The 27868-nt window shown below is 42.4% G+C and overlaps 1 protein-coding gene across 1 annotated transcript; it reads right to left on the minus strand.

Moving 5' to 3' along the window:
- Positions 1–160: 160 nt before the first annotated feature.
- Positions 161–27822, minus strand: csf1a (colony stimulating factor 1a (macrophage)). The gene is made up of 7 exons (XM_086118144.1): positions 27775–27822; positions 16818–16931; positions 14065–14127; positions 9527–9697; positions 4213–4405; positions 2769–2816; positions 161–759 (listed from the first exon to the last, which is right to left on the minus strand). The coding sequence occupies exons 1-6, from the start codon at positions 27805–27807 to the stop codon at positions 2785–2787; spliced, it is 606 nt and encodes a 201-aa protein (XP_085974270.1). The 5' UTR covers positions 27808–27822; the 3' UTR covers positions 161–759; positions 2769–2784.
- Between the last annotated feature and the right edge of the window lie 46 nt (positions 27823–27868).

Below are 27868 nucleotides of genomic sequence, written 5' to 3' on the forward strand. Positions count from 1 at the left end.
TTAATAATCGACAAGTGTCGAGTGAAGTTCAACGTGATAAAATATGTGTCCAAAATTGACTTATTACAGAATCTGCAATCAGATAACTACTTCGATCATCTGAAATACTTTTATTTCAAGTTTTGTTGTTGTTGAAGGTTTCAGTTAATTTTCAGGAAGAAAAGCATAGTTCGACTCTTTTGAGTCAATAAAAATATTTTTTGAGTCCAGTGGCTGATCTGAGTCAAATGCCAAGGAGTCTGAGTCCAATCTGAGACAATAAAAACAAGACAAAACAAAATTGTCAAGTCCGGATTCGACTCAAGAATGTACAGCCTTGATAACAACTGCTTTTGGCACTGATGCATTTTAAGGGGGGAAAGGGCTCTTAATTGCAAGAGCGTGTTGCGATGGCTCGTTTTCACCACTATAAGTACATTCAGACGCAAAAGACAGCACAAATCTCAGTTAGGCTTATTTATTTTAGCTCTGCAGTCTGTATATATTATATTAATTCTAAATGGAGAAAATTTGTTATATATACTGTATATATAAAAAGAGAGAGAGAGAGTGTCAAAGTGGGTCAGCGTTTCAACATTCAGCTGGACCACACTTTCTGAGAACCGTGTAAATAGAAATATATTTAAATATTTAACCACGAACACAAAAGGTTCTAATGGTGATGGGCTCACAAAATGCAGATTCCTGGGAGAGGTTATGTTTCGATCATGGCCCCAGATGATCAGAGGCAACAGTTGTGAAAGCTCCAAATAGGGGAACCTGAAGAAAACAAAACAAATTCATCAACATAAAGGATTGCCGATCAAAATATACACCATCAATTATGAATGCATTTCATCTATCTGCATCCATCCATCCATTATCTGATCTGCTTCATCCTCACAAGGTTCGCTGGGCGTGCTGGAGCAGTGGCAGTTCTGGGGGGGGGGGGGGGGGGGGGCGGACAACGGGGGCCAGTGCCCCTGCAGCACTGATTCTGGCCCCCCCCCCTCCGAGCGTAGATTACGCAGTCGCGCCGAGTCGCCGACGCGAAAGGTGGAACCAAAGTGCGTGGCTTAACATTCTAGTCTGACCCTTTAGTGTGCTGCACCACTTAAAAATGAGCGGGAAAATGAGAAGCAGTCCGCAGAGAAGGAAATTACCATGACACGAGTGCTATTTACACCATTTATATTTTCGATGTAAAATCACAAAACGAAACAAGCCCCCAACAGTAGCATTATTAATTCTAATTCCTCTTCACTTAAACATTTAACAATAAAAATGAAAAGAAAAACGGGCATTACATCATATTTCTATATGAAAAAGAAACAAATTGATCCAGACACAGAGAGAGAGTCAGATGATGACGGTGGTGAGAGTTCTGAAGAGGAGCAAGTTGAAAGCACCAGAGAGGGAGAGTCAGAGGACACGGGATTCATTTATTTTCAGAGCGAGGACACAGAGCAGGAAAGGGATACAAATGAAGAGAGGTTTTATTTGAGAATGAGGAAGACGAGACTGCAATAGAAGTGGAGTGTGAGACACAGACAGAGGATATTTGCGCTTCAACAAGCACTGGACCATCAGGTATGTGATGCTGAAAAGAACACGATCCTGTTCTGTGTGTGTGTGTGTGTGTGTGTGTGCGTCTGCGTGTGTGTGTGTAACTTTTTTAGTCTCCCTTTTTATTTTAATTTAACAGGATCAATATATAAGACATTACCTTTTAAAATTTGGATAATTATATGCATGTAAAAATACACCTTCAGTGTATTTGCAATTTTTGTCCCCGGTCAGGCTTGAGAATGTATTAATTTATATTTATTTAATACAATTAAAACAATAATGAATAGAATTAATGAATAGCATCAATCAATTCATTTTAGACAATTGTGTATGTCTGAGTGCCTCAGCAATGTAAGTGTAGCGGGTTAGTGAATATGCTGTGTCCATGCAGAACTTGTGTTTACATATATTTGGTTTGTCTTTGTCCACAGACATCAGCTGATGTAAAGAGGACCCGCCAATGCAGCCAGACCTAAAACAGTTTCCCAGGACCCTGATGGGGGACAGGAGAAGGAGCTTCAAGGCAGGCTGGTACCATATCATCCCCTGGCTTGAATACTCTCAACAGATGGACACGGCGGATTGTTACGCTTGCAGACATTTTAGCCCTCCTAATACAGTTTTTTTTCTCATCACTGTAATGTTATGACTACAATTTCAAAGTTTGATGAAATAAGAAGTCAAATAAGATTTTGAATCTGTCTTTTTAGCCCTGCGTTGAATGTGCCCCTCCATCAAAACCCCTGGCCCCAGCCCGGCCCCCTCAGTGAAATTGATCCAGAACCGCCACTGTGCTGGAGCCGATCTCAGCTGTCTTCGAGCACGAGGCGAGGGACACCCTGAACTGGCTGTCAGCCAATCATGTAGGGCAGACAGACAAACAAACATCTGCACTCACTCTCACACCGAGGGACAATTTAGACTGTTCCGTTAAACTGCCATGCATGTTTTTGGAATGTAGGAGGAAACCGAAGTACCCGGAGAAAACCCACACAGGCACGGGGAGAACATGCAAACTCTGTACAGGAAGGCCGGAGCCAGAATCAAACCCTGTACCTCTGCATTGTGAGGCCCAACAGACTAACCAGTGGACCACCAGACCGCCCTATACACACACACACACACACACACACACACACACACACGCGCGCGCGCGCACACACTTTTTTTTAATCACTCTGAAGCATTGTAAAAACTGATAGAAATGCAGAGCACTTTACCAGATCATTGAGTAAACTAGCTTTGTTTGCGGCCTCCATCTGCTTCCCCTGAAAAAAAAGAGTGCAACAAATTCAACCAGTTCAAGTAGACATAACGATTCGGGATGCTCCAATCATCAGGGGCCCATCATTATTCGTGAAAAAGTGTGTGACTGGTGAATTCAAATTGGAGCTTTTATTGGCCGATCACATTTTATTATGTTTTAAATTTCATTTTATTACATACAGATTAACCTATTCGCTGTGATGTGGCATTCAATTATATAACCACTACAATCATTAAACTGAAGTTTCGTTTTAAGGGATGTATTGGATTAATATGTAGTATATATATTAATGGACTGTGAGTGACTATAATCAAAGTACAAATATTTCGGTCACTTGCCGATCTGCCACATTCATGTCACTGTCATTGTAGTGTGTGAAGTGATCCCCTACTGATTCATAATTACATTTTTGAGGGTGTTTAAATGAATGAATTACAGGCAGTTAAATTTGATTTTACTTATGCAAGAGAATGAATAAAGTTTACATTAATCTCAATGTTGGCCCGATAGTCGACTGGTTAGCGCGTCGACCTCACAGTGCAGAGGTCGTGGGTTCGATTGTGGCTCCAGCATTCCTGTGTGGAGTTTGCATGTTCTCCCCATGCTTGTGTGGGTTTTCTCTGGGTACTCCGGTTTCCTCCCACATTCCAAAAAAACATGCATGGTAGGCTGATTGAACACTCTGAATTGTCCCTAGGTGTGAGATGTGAGCATGGATGGTTGTTTGTCTATGTGTGCCCTGCGGTTGGCTGTCAACTTGTTCAGGGTGTTATAGTGGATCGGAAAATTGATGTATGGATGAGATTAATCTCAATGTGAGATGAAACATTGCCTGTGAAGACATCCATCCATTTTCTGATCTGCCTATCCTCACAAGCGGATCACCAGCGGGGCGTGCTGGAGCCTATCCCAGCTGTCCTCAGGCAGTAGCCGGGGGACACCCTGAAACGGTTGCCAACCAATCGCAGGGCACAAAAAGATGAACAACCATCCAAGCTCGCGCTCACACCTCGGGACAATTTAGAATGTTCAATCAGCCTGCCATGCATGTTTTTTGGAATGCGGGAGGTAACCGGAGGACCCTGAGAAAACCCACACGGGCACAGGGAGAACATGCAAACTTCACACATATTGGGCCATGGCCAGAATCGAACCCTACACCTCTGCACTGTGAGGCAGACACACTAACCACGGTCCGCCGTCTGTGATGTCAATAAAGGTTAAATTATGGTCATAGATTGGGCACATTCTTTATTCAGAATAAAATTGATCCTACATTTTATCTTGAAAGTTGACCAAATAGGAATTCGACCAACAGCATTGAACAGTTCATGGGCAAACTTAGAGGTACCACTGTACTACATTTGTATTACCTGTCACGATGTTTCAATCTTTACCTGTGGTGCTGGTAAATGCAATTTGAGTGTGATTTAAATAATCTCCGACAGAATATTCAGAATGACAATTCCAGTCCACAGGATGAGTGCTGAATGTCATCAGTCTCATATACATCTGGATCACTTGTCGAGCTTTTTTCAGAGCTTCCTTTGGTGAGCTTTCCGCCTCCTTTGTTAACCTGGATGGACTTTCCTAAAAACACGCACACACACGCACACACAATACAAACAATTTTCAAACAGATATGAAAAACCTGCTCAACATGATGCCAAGTTCTACAAAATATGTGTGAATAAATTCAAATTTAAGCAATTATAGTTCCCTTTTAGCAGTACAAAATTATTTGAAGGAGTTATTGCATTTCCCCAAATTGCACTGAGAGAGAGCAGGGGTGAAATCAGGTTGATGTTCAGGCAGGTAAAAAGTATGAACCAAAGATGACGTCATAGAAAATATGAAACATAAATATACAAATGGCCATTATATCTTCGACCGTCAAGAAATAAGTTGCATTTTCCTTCCATTCGTGGTGAAATCAATTTCTTTACGCGCCTATTTCGCGCACTTTCAAAGTGCTAAGATAACAGTCACTTGCGCTGTGGGTCCGAAAGTTATTGCCAGTGATGTGCGCGACTCACCTACATCTCATCCACAGGCTACTTTGAAGGTGCGCGATACAAAGTCAGAATCAATATCGGATTGCTTTTCTTTGCAACACAGCACTCTTTTTTTTTTTCTTTTTTTTTTTTTGCAGAACTGGAAACACAACTCACTGCTTGACACTCAATTTCCAAATGATCCACACACTACTTGCACGTTTGTGGCTATTATTTACACTCTTCTGTCAACTGTCTAGCCATTTGGTCAAAGGAGAACACTGTTGTAGATAATGAGTTCATTTTGAAATCAGCTTGAAAACTACGAATAAGCCTCAGGTAAGCTGTCAGTGTGGAGTACAAAAGAGGGAGGCAAAAGAGTGTGAGCTACAATTATGGACCATGTAATCAACCATGGAATGACCCAGAGGGACAACACAACGTAGGCTGAGGTTTGCTTTTTCTCCCACTCTTATCGCTCAGTGAAATGATGGGAGAGTGCTTGGTGGCTGCGTCAAGAGGTTTGGTCGTCTTGTGAAAGACTTTCTTATTTGGGGAAGATAGTATTGCGTCAATCGAGTTCAATTTACCGCATTTTCTGCACTAAGGTGCACCTAAAAGCATACAATTTTCCCAAACTTCTCGACTCTGCGCCCTTATTATCCAATGCACCTTATATACGGTACTGACAGTGTTGTTATAGTCCCCATTGAGTTGTTTCCCTGTTAGTGTTTCTCTGTCATCCAGTGGTGATTATTAGCAGGAACCAATTGGAAAGGAAAAGGGTTCTGCCCGACACAATTGCATTCGCCAACACATACTCAAACAGACAACTACTGTATTTTCACGACCATTTGACGCACCGTATGGTTGGGTGCAGTCTCATTAATGGGTGCTATTTCTGTATTTTACACATAGACAAAACGCACTGTATTATTGGGCGCAATTTTAAAGTGGTAAAACATACGCCAGCTTAAACATACGGCATGCATGCGCGCACGCTAAAAACACGTTAGCTTGTAGCATACGGTAGCATGCCAAGACATACAGATACAAGCTAAAAACACGTTGCGCTAAAAGGCAACGGAAGCAAAACTGAGTTCAGTTGTATTTTATTTAGCCATCGTACAATGTACTCACGTTTTTCGATCAATCATCACCCAGAAATCCATCAAAGTCCTCATCCTCTGTATCAGAATTGAACAATGGTGCAAGTACCGGTAATCCATCAAAAACGCCGTGTTCCCTCTTGTTGTCAGAGTCACTCTCATTGCCATGTGGCTCCACAGAAATGATGCCGGCTTTGCCAAAAACTCGAACAACAGTGCAAGCAGACACGTTCGTCAAAGCAGCCACAATCCATTCGCAAATTTTGGCGTAACTCGCCCGGCGCTGCCTCTCACTCTTTGTAAAGTTGTGTTTGCCATCGATCATTCATTGTTCCCATGCCGTTCGCAACTTTACTTTGAACGCCCGGTTGATGCCGATGTCCAGCGGTTGGAGTTCTTTAGTCAAGCCTCCGGGAATGACGGCAAGTTCAGAGTTCATTTGCTTGACTTGGTTTTTCACCGCTGCTGTGAGATGGGCACGCATGCCAAAAGCATAACCGATGGCTTGAAGTTTGAACTGAGCTTCGTAGGCGTGTCTCTTTGTAGAATTTATTTTCGGGGGTTCTTAGAAACCAAAACCGAAGTTGTTTTGCAACAATGCACATAGCCACACTCTATACAGGTGTTGGTACCTGCTTGGGGCGTACCTTTAGCGTCCACTTACACACCCACCCTTCACTCATTGGCAGACTTCTTCCCCGCATGCCTGTCCTCACTCACATCTGCCTTTTCTCTCTCTCTCTCTCCATATGTGTATATATACACGCCCACCCTTCACTGATTGGCCGACTTCTTTGCCGCATGCCTGTCCACAGTCACTTCCGCCTTTTCTCTATATAAACAGCGTGTCGGCTGTCAGTCAGGTTTTGGAACTCGGCGCATACACAAGACGCTCCGCATCATAAGGCGTCCTGTCCATTTTGGAGAAAATTTTAGACTTTTAATGGCGCCTTATAGTCGTGAAAATACGGTACTTTGTGAGCTCTGCGCAGCCAGTACGAAAACGAAGATAATACCAAAAGCTTAGTTAACTACTGACTAAACAAAGGAAGAAGGAGACAAGCAAGACTTGTAAGGATATTTCGCCCCACAAGGTTTGTTGGCCTTTTTGTTGAATTGTCTTCATAACGTTTGTCTTTCATTTATTGTTTTGTAATGACATTTGTATTTATAAGTTTCATGTCTGTGTTTGTGACCAGTTCTCACGTCTTTCTGAGGAATAAACCCTGTATTTTTATGGAATTTGTGTCGTGCTTTATGTTATATACTGAGGGAGCTACATATGCATCAATATTCTGATTTCTTGGATGTGGTATTTTAAAAGTTCTGTAAAGCGCTTTGTTACAGCTGCAGTGGTTGTGAAGGCTCAAAATAAATAAAGCTGTATTGTATTGTATTCCTTTTAACGTAGTTCCATTTGTGGATATATAGTCCAACCTCAGGCACGACTGTAGCTTCTATTCTATGTGCCTTATAATGCAATGCACCCTACATATGAAAACATTCTTAAAATAGGCCATTCATTGAAGATGTGCCTTATAATCAAATAACCTTAAAACCATGTCAGGCTGTTGCTCATCATGGCGTGCATGTGTATGTGCGTGCGCGCGCGCTGTAACCGGTCGATCGCGGGAGGTTGGTTGATCGAAAAATCGATCTTCGTTTCAAAAAGTTTGGGCACCCCTAATGTACAGTAATTGTGCACTGATTCATTAATGCGTTTTCTTCAGGGTCATATTGCTTTTATTTGAATGACCTGTATTTGAACCCTCTTGGAGGACAAGGCGTGTCAGTGGTATGTTGTTACAACTTTCATCCATCTATTTTCTGAACCGCTTTATCCTCACAAAGGTCGCGGGGCGTGCTGGAGCCTGTCCCAGCTGCCTTCTGGCAGTAGGCGGGGGACACCCTGAATCGCAGGGCACACCTAGGGACAATTTAGACTCTAAGAGTAGGGCTTTCAAAGTCGAAAAGTGATTTGACTTTGGCGGCAATGTCACCAACGTCAATATTTGCAACAAATGGATAACACATATAGCTGACTATAAGCTCGATGGATGCAAAGTCAGTAAAACGCCTCAAACAAACAAATCTTCCCCCCACCCACATTTCCTCCTCCAACCCCTTGCGGTCGACTTGGGACCAGTCCGCTGGCTACCGGTCGAGTGCCATCGACGTATTGGGCACCCTTGCCTTGACATCAAAGGTAATTCGCTGACTAGTTGAGCGTTTAGCGCCATTGTTTGCGCACGAGTGGTGATTCAGTCATCTGATTGGTTGTCCTCTGTGTCAATCAATCACGGTATTGATGATAGTCTGAAGTAGTACATTCTGTGTATTTGGCGCCGTTGTTTGAATGGCATTGCCGCCAATGAGGCATTTTCAAAGCTTGTCGTGTGAAAGCCCGGGAGCTGCATTGAACCTGCCAAATAAAGCAGGTAAATATTGAATTTACAGTGGTGCGTGATTACGTCACCGGAATTTGTTAGCGCTCAGCAGACTGCAATTGCAGCTTGTGATCAGAGCTGTTGCGCTCTATCTTTTATCGTCATTATTCTCATTCAGAGTTTGCTTCGTGTACAATTCACCGAGGGCACGGGCAAAGAATAGGAATCTAGGAGGGCCCAGGGAAGCACTTTAAAACGGTATGTGTGAGCTATGATAGTTAACAGGCTGCAAAAGTGCATCGCATGCCTCAGTTTCAGGCTGTTGCTCATCATGGCGTGTGTGTGTGTGTGTGTGTGAATATGCGTGTGCGTGTGTGTGTGTGTGTGTGCGCGCATGCGCGCGCGCCATTAAGGGTAGATCCCGGGAGGTTAGTTGATCGAAAAGTAGATCTTCGGTCCAAAAAGTTTGGGCACCCCTGATTTAGAGGGTTCATCCAGCCTTACCATGCATGTTTTTGGGAGGAAACCGGAGTACCCAGTGAAAACCCACGCAGGCACAGGGAGAACATACAAACTCCACACAGGGAGGCCAGAGCTGATATCGAACCCACGACCTCTGCATTGTGAGGTCAACGCGCTAACCGCTGGTCCACTGGGCCGACATTGTTACAACTTATTTCCACCATTTGTGACATATCAGGGAGGCCCGGTAGTCCAGTGATGAGCACGTCGACTTCACAGTGCAGATGTACCGGGTTCAATTCCAGCTCCGGCCTCCCTGTGTGGAGTTTGCATGTTCTCCCCGGACCTGCGTGGGTTTTCTCTGGGTACTCCGGTTTCCTTCCACATTCCAAAAACATGCATGTCAGGCTGATTTAACACTCTAACTTGTCCCTAGGTGTGAGTGTGGGCGTGGATGGTTGTTCGTCTCTATGTGCCCTGCGATTGGCTGGCAACCGATTCAGGATCGCATCCCCCCGCGACCCTAGTGAGGATAAGGCAGTTCGGAAAAGGAATGAATGACATACTGTATCTTCAAGCTATTTGGGTTACAACTGCATACATTGTGATTGAATAACATCTGGGCCAATTTGTTAAAATTGCAGATAATTCGTGCCAAGTAAATATGTAAGTTTGTGTATGTCTGGGGGTTTTTTCAGTTTTATTTTTATTTTTTTATCGTCACTGGAATTAGTCAATCTGCTTGTATGAAATTCTTACCTCAAGCTCTTCATTTATTTCCGAGATACATCCTTGGGAGTAAAGATGGTAGATTGCTTTTTCCAGGGTGTTGACATATCTTCTGTTGTCTGAATTCCTACCATAATGGAATTGTGTTCTCAGAAGCTCAAGTACTTGTGGAAGGGCTGCTTTGACATAACAAACTTTACTCTGTAACACACGATGAACAAATAAGCACCACAAAAAAAGATCAAGGCACTTGGAAAACATTTTGGCAGGATATTTGAACTCAAGACCAATACAATGAAACAGCAAAATCAACTCGTCATTGCATTTTATCTGCCACTACAGTATTTTTGTTTAGTTTTGGAGCTTAGTCATACATTTTACAGGGATGTGTGGTCAGGTGAGGCTCTCCAATAAGAATAATAAATTTAGTTACATGCTCTGTGCTTTGTACTGAATGTATATTTGAATCCAATAATATCCATGATGGATAGGCAAAGTTGTTGTTTTTTCCAGGTGCAGGGGCTATCCATAGGCGGGCCAAGCCCACCCATCAAAATGTTTGTGCATTTCATGTTTTCTTTTGCTGATCGCATAAAACCACAGATAAAAAGCTTGAGGTGAGGCAAACAGTCCTCTCTGCCTAGCTACAGCGCACTATGCAATCACACCGAGTTGTCATCATTTATTTTCTTTAAGCTATAAATTGCCATGTTCCAAATATGTGTGCAAAAGGAATGCTGATGATTTCACCGGTTTTTAATGTCATGCTGCTAATATAATGGAAAATTTGACAGGAGACCATGCAAACGCTGGCATCTCATTGTGGCTACATACACAAATTTTATCAGACATTTTGGTGTTAACCGCCCTGCAATATGTCCTATGAGTTTTTAAATTTCTTTTTTAAGAGGCAATTACTGTTATGTTCATCTTTAAATGTGAAATAGCATTTTTGGTTGCCAAAATGTACATGTTCATGTCGTAGGGATGGGGCCGTGTTCAGTAAAACCAAGAAACGTTTGGTGCTCTGCACAGTACAATCTGTCTTTGAAACCACAGTTTTTCGGTTTTCCACTTGGAGCGGGATAATTAAAGCCAACGTGTGCTTGCCTCTTCCACGAACAAAGTGCAAAACCCTCAGTTACAAAAGGAATATGAGCTGTCAGGATGTTTCGCGTGTGAAACCAGAGACAACAACACAGGCTGTGGTTCTCCTTGCTATCCCTGATCGAGTGCCCATTCATTAAAGATAAAAACAGCCAACATTTTAGGCAGCAATGAATGCTAAAAAAACAAACAAACATGAGAATGCAGTTGGGTTGGAGTTAGCTTTGCTTAAAGATGTTAGTAAAATATCAATGATTATTGTTTTTTCCAGACTATAAATCGCAATTTTTTTCATAGTTTGGCTTGGGGAGCGATTTGTACTTTGGAGTGATTTATGTGTGAAATGATTTACACATTTTATCATTTCACGTTATTTGCACATTAAACCGCAAGAGTGTACTCTCGGCCTGTGTTGATACTTTCCACATTGGCGGTACAGTGAAACTCCTCTACAACAAAATCATGTTTGCAGCAAGACATTTTTCACAATAGGGGGTTTTTCACTGTAGCAAATTTGATCTCAGATGTAAACACACACACAATCGTATGTGTACTCTTTATTTTTATTCCAATAGTGCATAAGTATGAGTACACACTTATTTGACACTTCATATAGTTAGTGTAGAAAGAAAAAAAGGGAAAGAAATTGCAAAATTTACGATCAGCATTCACTTTCACTTACATCATTTTCTTAGATAATGTATTTTATTTTGCTTCATCCGTCTTTCATTTTGATCACTGTGTGTGTGCGCGCGCGCTCTGCTCAAAGGCCCACGTGGGGCATTTTTTAAAATATGTTAATTGGTCGCTACTTCGCGATTTTCGTTTATCGCGGGTGGTTTTGGTCCCCATTAACCGCGATAAACGAGTGATTACTGTATATGAATGTAAATTTCATTGTGTGTACATGTCATTGACAAAATATGCGCTACAACGCGCTCAACTTTTGTTCAGAATCAGCTTCCTTCATACTGGTTACGGCGCGACTCCCTTCTCATTCATTCCCGCAGCTTCGCTGTGCTTTAAAACAGTGGACTCTGAGCGTCCGCAGAGTGTCTACTGCCCGGACGCCGAGCGTCTCGAGAGTTCAGGGTAGGTTGTCTCAACGCGTTGAACGGAGACGAGTCATTGGATACAAGCTGGTTTTTGTGCCACCCACGGACGCTCGGCGTCTCTGGGACTGGATGGCAGTGGGAGGGTACTGGACGCAAGGCTTTTCTGCATCAGATTGGATGATCTGTCTGAGCCTGTGTGCCAGTTTGATTGACATCGAAATGAGCCAATCACCGACCTTTTAGCGTAGGCGTCCGTGTGAGCAATTTTTCAATTCACATTCTGTTCTGAGTTGAGCTTGAGACTTCTCCTAATCATTTTAGCGACACTCTTTGTTGTAAACAACTAGCGACAAATTAATCTTTTATTTCTGGTGGGTTTTATTGTATTTCCTGTAGTTGTAGGACACTAATTAAGTCCCTGGAAAATACGCCTTGTTGGTATGACATGGTCACAGATCATTTTCTTCGGAGAGTAGAATTCGCGTTTATATAAACGGACATGTTTTATGATGTCGGCCAAAATTGAGCTTCCCCTCTTTGACAGACCAGCATCCGCCACTGGTATCCAATGAGAGTAAATAGCAGCGCGGACAGAGTTATTCCATGGTATCGAGCGGGACTTGCTTGTGTTTGCGCCCCTGCGTGCTTATGTATGGCTTCCGGGTTCCGGGCAGTGGAAATTCCGGTGTTATGAATTGATCGTTAATGTAACATCGTAGTCGAAATTTTAATTTAAGATTAAAGATATCATTTATTTGTCCTACACTGGGGAAATTTACAAATGGCCAGGTTTTTAGTCCGGGTGAAGGAATTTCCTTTTGAAAGAACTCTGGAGATGGGAATATTTACTCTAAACCAGTGTGGTGGTTGCTGTTGCCGTTTCCGAATGAAGCAGTAGAGGTCGCTGTTGGATTAGACTGCGTTGTAGTGAATCTGTTTGCGAGGCTAGAGCAGAGAAAATGATTTCGTATAACGCAACAGGGTTTTTTTCGTCGTATGGGGGGCAGGGGAATGGGAATGGTGTTAATGCATGAAGATTTTTTCACGGAGTTGTTTAAAAGTGACACTAAGGGTGAAGATCTCATTGGATTGAGTGATTTGGAGTGACACTGATGGTTTAGTAAACTTGTTAGCATGTTCTCTATGTTATATAGTTATCCAAACTACATAACTCTTAATGTTACGTGAACATGCCAGGCACGTTCTCCGTTCTCTGTTTATGTGTTATGTAATGTTCGCATATCGTACACTTATTCAGCCTGTTGTTCTCTATTTTTATTTTTATTGGCCTTTAAAGATGACATGTCTGTTCTTAGTGTTGAATTTTATCAAATAGATTTCCCCACAAAATGCGACTTATACTCCAGTGCGACTTATATATGTTTTTTTTCCTTCTTTATTATGCATTTTATGGCTGGAAAGATTTATAGTCCGAAAAAGACAGTATGCCATCTTGTTGTTTTGACCTAAGCAGAGGCAGAATCGGGTGACCTAACATTTAACAACATTAGATAGACTATCACATCATACTGAAGTCAAAGTATTGATGTGGATGAATTTGCTTGATCACAACTGACTGAATTCAGTTAGATTTTCAACATGTCTCGCGTGACGCAAAAAATAAAAAAATAAAATACAGTATATTGCCTCGCTCAACAAGCTGTGCAGCCGGAGTGAGGTCATTCACACAGAAATGTAGCACTTTGAGCAGGGTCTTTGTTGTGAGGTTAAGATAATAATGAAAACAAATCAGATGTACTGTCTATTCACCAAAGCAGGTTTGGAGCTTCTGGATAATATTAGGACTGAATCGGAGCCAGTCATAAGACGGAGGCATGTGATAGCACTTAAGACAAAACTCTTCTCAACACTGTTTTTCACTGTTTCTGGGTCATTTCACCGCATTGTGACAGTTGGTGCTGGCTTCCCCCAGAACTGTTTATCGGGTCTGCGGCCCGACTTGTTATACGCAATGCTACGCAAATCGCAGGCACTAAGGGCAGGGTAAATTAAAGAAAGATTTGTTTTTCTTTTTTTGCAGTTGCTGCCTAGCCCCAAATTATCAGGACAATAAAACTTGTTTGTCTTCCACTTGCACTTCCAATTCTGTCACTTCATACTTCATTTTATACTTGCAGTGCTGTCACAAATTTCTTATGGTGCACATCACTAAAGCTTGCAAAGGTGGAAAACCCTCTTTTAAATACAGTGGTCTCCACCACTTTTGCATCTGTTGCCATCAGCGTGCATAGACTGTTGAAGTGTGTGAACATTTAATGCAAATTGGCCACATGGTGGTACTTTACAAAGATTTTGTCTCAGAACATATGTCACCTGATCTGGTATGGAAATTAATGCAATTTCTGCTCAAAACTCAGGAAAGTTTAATGGATAATGTCCACTTACCAAATTCAAACGTTCAGTAAACTGATAAATTATAAAACACCCATGGTCCAACTGATTGTCAATCTGTAAAAATGGAAAAATGGATGTTAGTGTTCTACAAACTCAATCTGCAAATCATTTCACAAACCTCATTATCACTTTAACCCTTAGATGCATATGTGGGTCAAAAATGACCCGGTGAGGTTTTTTTCTTGAAATATCTTCGGACTGAAAATTTATTATCATTTCATATTCCAGGTATTCCTCAAAAAAACTGTTTTTTATATAATGTCATTCACAATTTTAACTTACATTTTATACATTTTAAGAAATTTCAGTTTTTGTATTGCTACCCCAAGTTTCCATAAATGGGTCAAAAGTGACCCGTGTACATTTTCTATGGAATCCAATGGGAACCACAGATTCTACTCGACTTTGGCTGTCAGCAATACATTGACTGCAGACCACGCAGACTATAATATCAGAAGTGTCACCCCTCAGGAAGATTATTTTACACTGTAAGAGCTGATACGTCTAGGTCTTCATATAAAATTGTTTGCGTGTCGTTCATGACTATTATTTATCTACAAATTGGCCTTCCGCCTGGAAACAGATCATATGGCAGCCTTCCGCTATGTATCGGACCTGTTCCTGGTCAACTGCAGACAGCGATTCATCCCCAGTGATTGTGTCACTGTGGATGAACAGCTTGTGCCATTCAGGGGTAGGCGCAAGTTTCTACAGTACATGCCAAGCAAGCCTGCTAAGTACGGCCTAAAGATCCTTCTGGGTTTGTGATGCACGCATCCCCTATGCAATAGATGGTATAGTTTACACGGGGAGACAACCAGGGGAAGACGTTCAGAAGAATCTGGGCGAAAACATTGTCCAGCAGTTGTGTGGTAGATTTAGAAACACCGGTCGCAACATCACCATGGATAACTTTTTCACCAGTGTGCCACTCGCGCAGCATCTCCTAGAGAAGGAGCTCACTATTGTGGGGACTCTACGTTAGAACAAGCCAGACATCCCTCCTCTGATGAAGCCTTCCAAGTCCAGGGAGGTTTACAGCACAGAGTTTGGATTCAACGACAGCCTTACCATGGTCAGCTATGTCAGAAAGAAAGGAAAAGCTGTAGTGCTCCTGAGCACGATGCACCACGATAAAGCAGTGGATGAACATAGCAAAAAGAAAAAAACAGAAGTGATCAAATTTTACAACAAGACAAATGGAGGTGTAGACACCATTGACCAGATGGTTGGCAACTACACGTGCAACCGGCAAACACAGAGGTGGCCCATGGTGCGATGGTACAACATAATTGACATTGGCACCCTAAATGCCTACACCTTTTTCATGGCTCAGCACCCATATTTCAAGAGTGGCATCACCAATGCACGACGGCTGTTCCTCAAAGAGCTGTCAAAGGAGCTTGTCACACCACACATGAGGAGTCGACTGGAAAGCTGCACCCAACTGCAAATCCCGATTATTGAAGCAATGAAAAGGTGCGGGGTGACAAAAGCCACCACCCAGACACAGGAAACAAATACACGGGGCCAACCAAAGAGAAAAAGGTGTCAGATCTGCCCAAGTAACAAAGATCACAAAGTCAGCAATAGGTGTGGGAAATGCAATGTACCTGTGTGCAATGATCACTGCCAGAAACAGGTCGTTTGTCTGAATTGCATACAGTGATGAGACAAGAAGGCAAAACAGGCAATGCATACCCAGAGACAGACAGAGAGACGTGCACACACACACACACACACACACACGCACACAAAATGGATGTTCACGTTTTTCTATTGCTGTTTTGGGTAATTTATATTTTTTCAAAAATGTTAAAAAATTAAAAAAAAAGATATTTCAAATATGAAATCATTCCTGTATGGTCCTAAATATATTACTAAATTTTATACAAGTGATTATTCTGAACCAAAATGACAAAGTTTTCATTAAAAAAAGCATTGATTGTATTATGGGTCATTTTTCACCCACCTATGGAAGAGTGTAGGGTCCAGTCACTCATGCATCTAAGGGTTAAAAGATGCATTTTTCCCACTGCATTTGAGGCAGGTTTATATGAACAGAGGTGGGCAATTTACAAAACGTTGTTGGTCAGTCATTCTTCAGCAGCCTGGACACCTGTCTGTCATCTGTCATTATTTCAAGCGATTGCTTTATACAAGCTCGCCAAAAACAACCCAAAACGCCGTTGTGGGAAATTTGCGACCTGCACATTGATTATGACTACGAACAACTTGCGAACAAACACACGCAGGACAGGTGGGGGCGTGTTTCCGTCAGTTGTCAGAAAATGGGCGTCCGTCAGTGACAGACAGAGCTCCCTCTCTATTTGAATCATTTAGTGATGATTACACTGATGGACAAAAATCCACTTCCGTCAGTGCTTATGTTGCCATTTTGTTTTTAAATTTGTCGCAATTCATCAGAAAAACGGGTGTCCAACACTGATGCACTGACGAGACCTTCAGTACTGACGAAATGCCCATCTCTGTATATAAATAAATAAATTCTGCTTTGTCTTGAAAGAACTGTCAGTAAACCTGATAATAGTTTCCAGCTTATCACTGACAACAAAGGCACATGCCCTACTTTGTAAGCACTGATGAACAAAACAGTTTTGTATTTTACAATGTACAAAGTACTGTATGTAATACTATTTTAAGATGTCTTTCCATTCTTCTTCTTCTTGTCTCGGATTGGCCTAATGAAAGTCTTTCATATTACAGTATGGGATCATTCTCACCAGGCGATTGAGGATCCAAAGGTGCTCCTGTGTTACCGAGTGTCGGCATGGACCAGGAACACCACCCATTACGAGGTGAAAGCACAGGATGGGAAAGAAGCATAGATGCCAAGCCTAAAGGAGGAAAGGACAAACGATGAGTAAAATACAAGCAGTCTCTCAAAATATAACTGCATACATTGTTATTGTTGTCGAACGATTATGATTGCACAAGGCATGCTTCCAGAGAAACCGAAGACTGAACAAGCTGGTCAAAAAGGCTGGTTTAATATTGCAGTCAGACAGTATAAAAAACAAGAACAGAGACAAACTATTTACACATCAGAGCTAATTTGGGGGATTTGTTTAATATAAAGGGCAACTTGAAACACACTTTTGTCCAAATTAGCTTCAATTGTTCAGTATGTTACTATTCATATTTAAGAATCACATTTGCTTGCATTTACACCCACATACGGGAAATATGACCTCTTCATTTGACCCTTCATAGTTGCGGACACAGCAAACACACACTGGAGCAGGCGGCTACTTAAGCACAGAGCAGTTCAGGTAGTCGGGTTGTTGCACAAGGTGACCACAGCCATGGGTCTATTGCCACATTCTCTTTCAAGCTCTGTCAACCTGAAAGGTCATTTTGGGGTTTTTTTTGCCTACATTCCTCTGCCGGACGGTGACTTGAACCAGGGCCATATGGTGGCATCTTAGCCACGTTGCCCCGAGTGCCCATAAGATCACACGTGTATGTGTGGGCTTACATCGAGCATTTGCACACTTGGCTGAAACCTCACAACTCAGAGGTTTTTAGATCTGTCTTATGACATCTACTGTATGTCAAGACACTGATTACGTTAATGATTTCTGATTTAGCAAAGCCGCCTCCTTGTGCTGCCACTTTACCATAGTGAAGAGGCTTGTGTGTATCCACAACCCGAGTTGTTGGGGGCTGATGTCCTTGGTAGGGTCACTTAGTAGGTAGGTCGTAGATGATTTACCAGACAAAATATGACTCAGAGAGTCACGATGGAGAAAAACATATTTTGAAGTAATTTTCATATTCCTGGGAATGGGTCACCGGGCCTCCCCTCTCGAGCCTGGCCTTGAGGTGCGGTTTGATGGCAAAAATTTGGTGGCCAGGGCTACACCAAGGGGCTAGACTGGGCACAGCCCAATGACACAACATGTGGTAGAGTGGCCGTTTCCTAACCCAAATGTCGAAGTGTCCTTGAACAAGAATCCCCAGTTGCATCAGTAGGTAAACGAGATAACAATGTGAAGTGCTTTGAGTACCTGAGGTGGAAAACCACTGTACAAGTGATACCCCATTTACCATTGTTGATCATAACATCCACAGTCATGGTTGGATGAAATAAAATGCACACAAATACAACACACTCATGCAGGCAGGCACAGACCAAAGTCAAAAGCAACATTTAGAAATATGAAGCATTACGAGACTTTTGTGTCATTGAGCTTCGTAGATCTGATTTGAATGAATGAGCCACTGCAAAATGGCGTTGACCGTCGTGGCATTTGATCACAAGTTATATTTCATTAATACACTATGAACTGGTGGTCTCCAGCCAATCGCAGAGCATGTTTAAACAAACAACCATGCACACCTTCGTCTTTACATGCCCTCCATGGTTTTGGAATGTTGAGTACCCAGAGAAAAGCCACGCAGCCACGGAGAGATCATGTAAACTCCACAGAGGATGGCCGGAGTCCACATTTGAACTCAAGGCCTCAGAACTGTGAGGCAGATGCGCTAATCAGTGCCACCAGCTTGAATTATATTAAATACAGTATAATTTTCCAACGACAAAATTGTGGCGAGTGAACATTGTCAGTGGTGAGTAACTCTCGGAAGCCACTCACCACAGCGGCTGATGAGCAAAACATTCATGTCAAGCTCTGCACTTAACACATTTTCCGTCACTCATTCCAAGTTGCTTGGATTCATTTCTTCACCTCATTAAGACATTCGCTATTGCTCAGGAGCCTCACTGATGCTGCATACGTGAAAAATATGTGACAGAAAAAAAAAACGGACATGGTAAAAGGGTGCAAATATGCCAAAACTTGACTTCAACCCATGTATGTACACATCTTGGAGACAAAGAAATTTCACAATGAGGTCGTGAACTGAAACCAGATTCTATAATCATGCCTCACACACATATGGTTCCACTTATTACCAAATGTAATAATAGATCACAACAGATTTATCATGTGGCATATGCATTGGTGCGGGCGAAGGGAGGTTGATGGCTGCGCTGAGCAACCACTTCTGGTTAACTCCAGGATTTACCATTCCCACTTGACCGAGAATAAAGGACACATGAAACCACTTATTGTATTTTCTCATTGCTTTTTCATGTGTTGTATATCATTTGCAATAAAACAACGCTTTTGCCAATTGTCTCTTAGTCCTGTCAACATCTCCATTTGCAACATTATGCCACAATGAAAACCAAGTACATCGGTTGCACATGATTAAAATATGGTAAAATTATTTCATTTTCCCCTCTTCTCTTCTGGCCACAACTCAGACCTGCTTTTAGTGTATCTAAGCTCTAAGCTTATCTAAGCTTGTTTTCCAGCTATCCCAGGAGCAACCTACCTGATTCGAATAATCAGGTTTGTTCTAATGATGCTTCAGAGCGAGCTGATGAGCTGATCATTTGAATCAAGTGTGTTGCAGCCGGGAGAGCTGAAAAACAGGCAGGACAGTGGCCCTGCAGGCCCAGAGCTGGACATGCCTGGTCTCAGGTGAAATCTATTTTCTGTCACCAAATTGTCAGCTGCTTCAGGGACATGTTATATAACATGCAATCGGCCTGCCGGAATGTCCAGCATGGCGCAATGCCATCAGCCAAATTTCCAAACACGATAAATTGGACTTCTCCCTGCATGAAAATTAAGATGCGCCAGTTTTTACACCGAGCGCAAGTGCACCTGATGACATCAATGGAGCCGTAAGTACTTAAAGTCATCAAACCTATCTGTTTTCACACCCATCACCACGGGTGCGATGCCCACTCATTGAGATGACTGTGCCCCACCCATTTCGGGGACGGATGTCAAAAAGTGAACTTTCATATTATTATTATTATTATTATTATTACTCTTACCCATCCATCCATTTTCTCATCTGCTTTTCCTCACAAAGGTCGCGGGTATGAGGGAGCATGACTTTGGGCAGTAGCGAGAGGTACACCCTGAACCGGTTGCCAGCCAGTCGCAGGGCACAGATAGACGCACAACCAGTCGCACTCGCAATCACACCTCGGGACGACTTGGAGTGTTCCATTAAACAGCCATGCATATTTTGGGAATGTGGGAGAAAAATTGAGTACCCGGAGAAAACCCACGCAGGCACGGGGAGAACATGCAAACTCCACAGAGGGAGGCCGGAGCTGGAATCTAACCCTGAACCTCTGCACTGTGAGGTCGGCACGCTTACCACTTGAGCACCGGGCCACCCTCTGTTATTAATCAAATTAATGTATTTGGTCGCGTGTGGCCTCGGCTGCCTTCAACACTCACTCACTTTGCACCGGTTCCAAACATGCGTTCAGTTTGTGACAATTTATTTATTTATTTTTAGGATTATTTAATAAAGAATATAAAATCAATGGCTCCTTCACGACGATTACTGTAATTTCTGGATCCACTAAAGTTCATTTTACAATTAAAGTGTGACATATTTTACAAATGGATTTTATGGAATTCTTGTCTCATGAAAACTCTACAATCTGAGAATCAGGAACAGCCTCAGAAATCAATGAGTCATGCATCCTTGGTGGTTGCACCCAAGAAATCAGTCAGAAGTCTTCCGAATCCGGAACAGGAGTCAATCCCAAAAATGCAGACCAGGAGCGTATCTAATTTATTATCACAAATCAGGTCGTGAGACCGACTAAGTGCAACACAAATCGCTGGAACAACCCAGAGCTAGATAATGCTACTAACAAAAAGAGCTCGCAAAAGAAAAGAGAAAATAACACTCTTGTCTCAAAATGACAAGGAAAAGAAGAGTAATGACTAAAACAAACACACTTCGGATAACAATAACAAAACAAAGCTAACAATAGAAAACAAAGCAGTATATACACAGGACTAGAAAATGATATTGAGAATGACGAAGGGCTAGAACACAGGTGTCAAATTCAAGGCCTGGTGGCCAGATACCGAAATGTCAAATTGTCATGCGTCTTAAATGATGTTGAGATTTTTCAAGTATCTTGTTTTTGCTTATGACAAGTCTCATTTAAGTAAGCCATTATCTCCAATAGAAAACTACTTAGCCCGATTCCTCAGACATACAGTATAATCACACCTATTAATAAAGACAGATCCTCTACCAATGGTTATACAAGGACTGGAACAGCAGGTCATGATCCTAAGCAGAGGTATCAAAACAAGCAGTCAAGGGAGATTCTACAAAGAGGTGCCTGAGATGATCCGACACATAGAAGCAGGGTTGCAGATGCAGGCTTTATGTGAGGCATAAATTTAAATTCGATCCAGCAGGTTCAGTGTCAAGCATGCATGCGAAAGTGACATAAATCACAAACCACAGAAGAAAACATGCAGCAAACAACAAAAACGCAGTCCTGTTGTAATTTCAGTCACAATTCCAAACATCTCTTGGCTAATTAAGTTCGCATAATGGTTGGTAATGTGCCAGTCTAAGTCAAGAGCAACATCAAAATAAAAGTTGAAAGAGAAAATGGACAAATCCCACGAATATGATAAACAACCAAAGCAGATGAGCACAGGCATTCTCAGCAATGCGCCAAAACTCCACTTAACACTCGAGCAGTGTGTGTGGGTTGGGTTAGCGGCAAAATTTGAATCGCGGGCGCATGACATGACGACATCACAAATTACAACCAAGCAAAAGCCGCTCCGTGTTCGCTGTCAAGTATATAGAGACAATACACATCCAGTATTTTGTGTTTAACCCAGCCACAAGGGAGAAGTGCCCTCCCCTGGGGGTACACTGTTCCCTAGTGCCGGTCCCAAGCCCGGATAAATGGGGAGGGTTGCGTCAGGAATGGCATCCGGCGTAAAACCTTTGCCAAAACGAACATGCGAGTTGATAAAACGATTTCCATACTGGATCGGTCGGGGCCCAGGATAAAAACGACCGCCAACAGTGCTGTTCACCTACATGGTACTGTTGGAAATTGGACTACTATTGGTCAAAGAAGAAGAGGAAAAAGAAGAGGAGGACGATTGGTGCAGAGAAAGAGGGAAAAGAGGAAGGGTAGAAGTATTGGTCTGAGGTTAGGAACTCTGAATGTAGGTACAATGACAGGGAAAGGCAGAGAATTAGCTGACATGATGGAGAGGAGAAGAGTAGATATTCTGTGTGTTCAGAAGACAAGGTGGAAGGGCAGCAAGGCTAGAAACATTGGAGGAGGCTACAAGCTGTTCTATGACTGTCCGTGTTGTATGTTATGTGTTGTGTTTATTATTTTACTCTATGTTAACTGTTTTGTTAAGTGCTTTGTTACAGCCGCCGCTGTTGTGAAAGCGCTATATAAATCAGCATGTATTGTATTGTATTGTATTGTATTGTATTGTATTGTGGTTTAAATAGGAAGAGGAATGGAGTAGGGGTGATTATAAAAGAAAAATATGCTAGACATGTAGTAGAAGTAAAACGAGAGTCAGACAGGTTGATGTGCGTGAAGGTAGAGATAGAAGGTGTGATGATGAATGTCGTCAGTGGGTATGCACCACAGGTGGGCTGTGAGTTAGAAGAAAAGGAAACGTTCTGGAATGAGAAGGATAGAGTGACAGAGAGCATTCCCAGGGGAGAGAGAGTAGTGATTGGAGCAGACTTAAATGGTCATGTAGGGGAAGGTAACAGAGGCGATGAGGAAGTGATGGGCAAGTTTGGCCTAAGAGATAGGAACTTGGAAGGACAGGCAGTCTTTGCCAAAAGAATGGAAATGGCCGTGGTAAACACCTATTTCCAAAAGAGAAAAGAACACCTGATAATTTACAAGAGTGGAGGCAGGTCCACGCAGGTAGATTATGTCCTATGTAGAAGAGGTAATCTGAGGGAGGTTAACGACTGTAAGGTGGTGCCAGGAGAGAGTGGAGCCAAACAGCATAGGATAGTAGTGTGCAAGCTGAAAATGGAGGTGAGGAAAAGGAAGAGGGTGAAGACAGAGAAGAAAATAAAATGGTGGATATTGAGGAAAGAGGACTGTTGTGAAGAATTCAGGAAGGAGGTAAGGGCAGTTCTGGGCAGCGTTGAGGAATTCCCAGATGATTGGGAGACTACTGCAGCAGTGATTAGGGAGACAGGCAAGAAGGTGCTCGGTGTGGCCTCAGGACAGAGAAAGGTGGACAAAGAGACCTGGTGGTGGAATGTTGAGGTTCAGGAAAGTGTACAGAGGAAGAAATTAGCGAAGAAGAGATGCCTTGTTTAATGCATCTCTTTAAACAATGTTTAATGCCTTCAAAATACGATACAATGCAAATTCAAAGTGCATGAAAATGACGACTCACCAGAGCTTGATTTTCTGCAACCAGACGGTCCCATCTCGTGGTAATAAGAGACAATGACAACTCAATTGTGTGTTTTATGTCCAGCCTACTTCGTAATTTTGTTTTAGTCGCCGCTGCTGCAGAAAACCCCGCCTCACACAGGTAGCATGTCTGAAATAGCAACAGTGCTATTGTGGCGATCTCAGAATATTCAGCCATAACTTTAATCCAGTTGGCTCGAATGTACTTTTAAGGTCGCCGTCATTTGCGATCTCCAGCAGTTTTTTTTACTCATTTTCTTTTTAGCGTAATCGGTCACGTGACGCAGAAGCGTGGCTTGACGTGTGTCAAGCGTGACACAGACGGATGTAACGGAGAATCCGGTAATTTTTCAAAATAAAACATCTTTCGTATTCCGAAAAAAATAAAACGGAATTAAGGCAAGTTCTTTCTGTGCGGCCTGGCACCAAATGCCCTGCGGACCGGTATCGGTCCGCAGACCGGCGGTTGGGGACACCTGGGCTAGAGTACAAAAAGATGATGTCACGGTTCTGTTTTTTGGTCTGGCCAGCAGGTGGCATGAGTGGACTTGCACACCTGCTGCCAATCCATTCATTATGGGACTCTGTATTTAAGGACTTTTCTGTGGTTCACCTGTTGTCGGAGTATTGTTTATGCCTTGCTGTTTCCATGCTCATAGACCCTTTTGCTATAGACATCGTTGTTTTTCGCTTTTGATACTCTCGGTACTATTGATCTTGTAAGTGTGGTTTTCATTTTGTGATTTGGCTTTTGCTTGCGTGTGCTTTGTCACATTGTTTTTCGTTTGCATTCTCGGTTCTTGGTTTCTACCCTTGCCTTTTGGCAAGCGCTTTTTGTTAATCATCATTGTACGCCCTGGTCCATTTGGACCAGCGTTTTTTGTTACTCTTTGTCGGTGCGATTTTTGTATTAAAACATTTTTGCTACGGAGACCTTGTTGATGTCTACACTTTTGGGATCCAAACTCAATTCGGCTTGTCCAAAATGTGACAGATGACAAGGGAAGTGAAGAGAGAAGTGGCCATGGCCAAACAGAAGGCATTGAGGAGTTATACGAGAGGTTGAAGACAAAGGAAGGTGACAAAGAATTGTACAGGCTGGCGAGACAGAGAAATCAGGCTGGGAAGGATGTACAGCAGGTGAGGTTGATTAAAGACAGAGAGGGAAATGTCATTACGAGTGAGGAAAGTGTGTTGAGGAGATGGAAAAAAATACTTTGAGGAGTAGTTAAATGAAGAAAACAATAGGGAACGTAGGAATGAAGAGCCAGAGAGAATTAAAAAGAAGGTCGATCAGGTTAGAAAGGATGAAGTCAGAAAAGCATTAAAAAGGATGAAGAGAGGTAAGGCGGTTGGTCCAGATGACATACCAGTGGAGGTATAGAAGTGCTTAGGGGATGTGTCGGTTGATTTTCTGACGAGGTTGTTTAAAAGAATATTAGACACAAACAAGATTCCTGATGAGTGGAGGAAGAGTGTCCTGGTACCAATTTATAAGAAGGGAGATGTACAAGAGTTGTAGCAACTACAGGGGGATAAAGTTGATGAGCCATACGATGAAGGTTTGGGAAAAAGTACTTGAAGCCAGGTTGAGAGAGGAAGTGGAGATTTGTGAACAGCAGTATGGTTTCATGTCGAGGAAGAGCACCACAGATGCAATATTTGCCCTGAGGATGCTGATGGAGAAGTACACAGGTATGAGAGTGGCTAGTGATGAAAAAAGCGGAAGGGGGCTTGGCCACGTACAAAAGTGACACTCAACATGCTGGAGATGAAGTGTATTCAATTTACACACTATTTGAAACTTGAACAGAAAAAAAAATCCCAAGATTGTTCACTATTCTTTCAAGTGAAAATTTGAAATAGGTCTTCGTGCAACTTTGCTTATGCATTCCTAGTGAGCACCAACATGTAACTATATAAACTATATTATATAAAGTGGATGTCTATTTACAGTACATACAACAATATACATGTACAGTTTCATGAGGTAGAATACTTTATTTTCTCTTCGTTTTAAGCTTTTCACGCACTTCAGCTTCGGCATAAGTCTCGATAACATTCGGCATTCACGAGAAAGGGGTTTAGGAAGGTGAACACGGATTGGTTGTGGTTCTGCATTTGCCAATATAGCGACCAATCACAAAAAGTAAGACATTGGTTTTAGCCCATATAGGAAGTAATGACAAACTAACGCTTCGCGATAAAAAACGGGATTCAAAATGGATGCTTGCAAACGTTGTAAACATTACGAGCCCCGAATCTGCCGAAGACAAGTCCGGAAAAGATGCTGGGATTCTCCTTCGGGAGAATGGACAAGATCAGAAATGAGGTAATCACAGGGACAACTCAGACAGGAAAGTTTGGAGAAAAAGTTAGAGAGGCCAGACTGAGATGGTTTGGACATGTACAGAGGAGGGACAGTGGATACATTGGTAGGAGAATGTTAGAGATGGAGCTACCAGGTAGGAGACAGAGAGGAAGGCCAAAGAGGAGATTCATGGATGCCGTGAGGGAAGACATGCAGGTAGTTGGAGTCAGAGTCGAGGATGCAGAGAACAGGGAAAGATGGAAATTAATGACTCGCTGTGGCAACCCCTGAATAGGGACAAGCCGAAAGGAGAAGAAGACACATATTTTGTGTTTTATTACATGACCATATTTTTAAATTAAAATGACTCGTGGACAAAGTAGCAGAGCTCATTGTAAAAATGTACGAGAAGCTCGTGCCTCGCCGGTCCGTCCAATTGGACGCGGGCTGCAACATTGTCAATGTTGTTGACTGCCACCATCTTCTTGTGGATGAATAAAAAGTCAAACAATGTAACATACTTCATTTCGCCATGCAATGCATCAATGCACACGCAACCATCGACACGTGTGTGTGTGTCTGTGTCTGTGTCTGTGTGGGAGGGGGGTTCGGGGGGTGAAATTTTGTCGATTTTAATTTTTTTAAATTTTTAATTTTTTTAAACCACACAACACATCCATCCATGTTCTGAACCACCTAGCCTTACTACGGTCGTATATGGACAAATTGATACATAATACACACATTGATGCAGTTAACACACGCACGCAAACAAAACACTTCTGTGGTAGCATAACATTGTGAGCAATCTTAACAGCAGAGTTGTCGAGCGTGAGCGTTGGAAGGAGGAAATGGGGGGGGGGGGGGGGGGGGGGGGGGACTTTGTGTGTTTGGATTTCGTTCATGTTTGGTGATGTTCCGGCTGTCGCTCATCTCGGCGTGCATGCGTCTGCTTGTGTATGTGCACGTGTGCGTGGTTGGGCGCCCGCGTTCGTGCGTGTGAATATGTTTGCACGTGCGCGATTATGTCAATCGCGGAAGGTTTGTCCCTTCAAAAGTCGAACTTCGGTCAAATATATAGCAAGGTGACCCAAGTAGTAAGTAACCACTGCAGCTCGTGTGTGTGTGTGTGTGTGTGTGTGTGTGTGTGTGTGTGTGTGTGTGTGTGTGTGTGTGTGTGTGTGTGTGTGTGTGTGTGTGTGTGTGTGTGTGTGTGTGTGTGTGCGTGTGTGTGTGCGTGAGCGCGTGCACAGACAAAATTGGCTCTTAGTCTTTGACTGGTTGGCCACCCTTGTGAGTAGGTGTCTACTGTAGTAAACGCTGTCCCTGAAAGGATTAAAGTACAGTATTCTGTATAAAGCTACATTTAAATCTCATAAGTAACTGTGGTTCACACACACCTTCAAAGGTCTTGTTGAGTCCATCCATCAATAGAAAATACCGATGTACTTTATATGTTGGACAAGTGACCATAACATAAAATCATAAAATGCTTAAACTGTGTTACACAATAAGAAACTAACATTTAGAATGTTGGCATTTGCTAACACTGTCTTTTTTTCCAAATCGACCATCACAATATATCCATGTGCTATATTTTGAGGGGGGAAAATGTCATGTGACACCCAACAAGTGCCAGGCTCTAGTTTTCTTTTTAACCCCTGTTAAGTAGCACACAATGAACATGTGAGGCTGAAGCACTCACCAAAGCAAGTCGCAGATGAGAGAAATGTATTAAAAGAGAGAAAGAGCGAAACTGGGAAGAGTGGACACATAAGAATTTGTGATTTAGCAAGCAATGCTGTGTTGGTTGTCCTATTGAACACCAAGGGAAAATAATATATTTGACATTAAATGCAAAAGAAAAGTCTCCAGTTTTACTAATTTCTTCCCTTGGCATACTCTTTTTGTTTACATCTAATTCTTTACCGAAAATGACATAATCCTTCTAGCAACATATGTTTGTACTTATAATATATGTGTGTATCTGTAGCAAAGTCCCGTTGCTTCAAAATAACCGCATAAAGCAAGATGCAAATTGTTTTACCCTCTATGTTCAGGATTTTTATTTTTTTATTTTTTTTAATGAGACGCTTACCTTGGTTGCAAAGTCTACCGCGTGTGTGTTCATCTGGCTGAAGTGAAAAGACAAGAGAGTTCCAGCGTCCTTTGCCCAACGGTGGGGCCTTGGA

The sequence above is a fragment of the Hippocampus guttulatus genome, chromosome 8 (assembly GCF_054856545.1).
Source record: "Hippocampus guttulatus isolate MCC_2025c chromosome 8, RoL_Hgut_1.0, whole genome shotgun sequence".
In the NCBI taxonomy this organism is placed as follows: domain Eukaryota; kingdom Metazoa; phylum Chordata; class Actinopteri; order Syngnathiformes; family Syngnathidae; genus Hippocampus; species Hippocampus guttulatus.

Excerpts from the sequence above, each read along its gene's own strand:
- csf1a (XM_086118144.1), bottom strand. The coding sequence starts at position 27,807 with ATGAACACACACGCGGTAGACTTTGCAACCAAG. Across the intron at positions 14,128-16,817 it reads TTTGGATCCTCAATCGCCTG|ATTGACAATCAGTTGGACCA; the intron begins GTGAGAATGATC and ends CCATTTTTACAG. Across the intron at positions 2,817-4,212 it reads TGCATTTACCAGCACCACAG|GGGAAGCAGATGGAGGCCGC; the intron begins GTAAAGATTGAA and ends CTTTTTTTTCAG.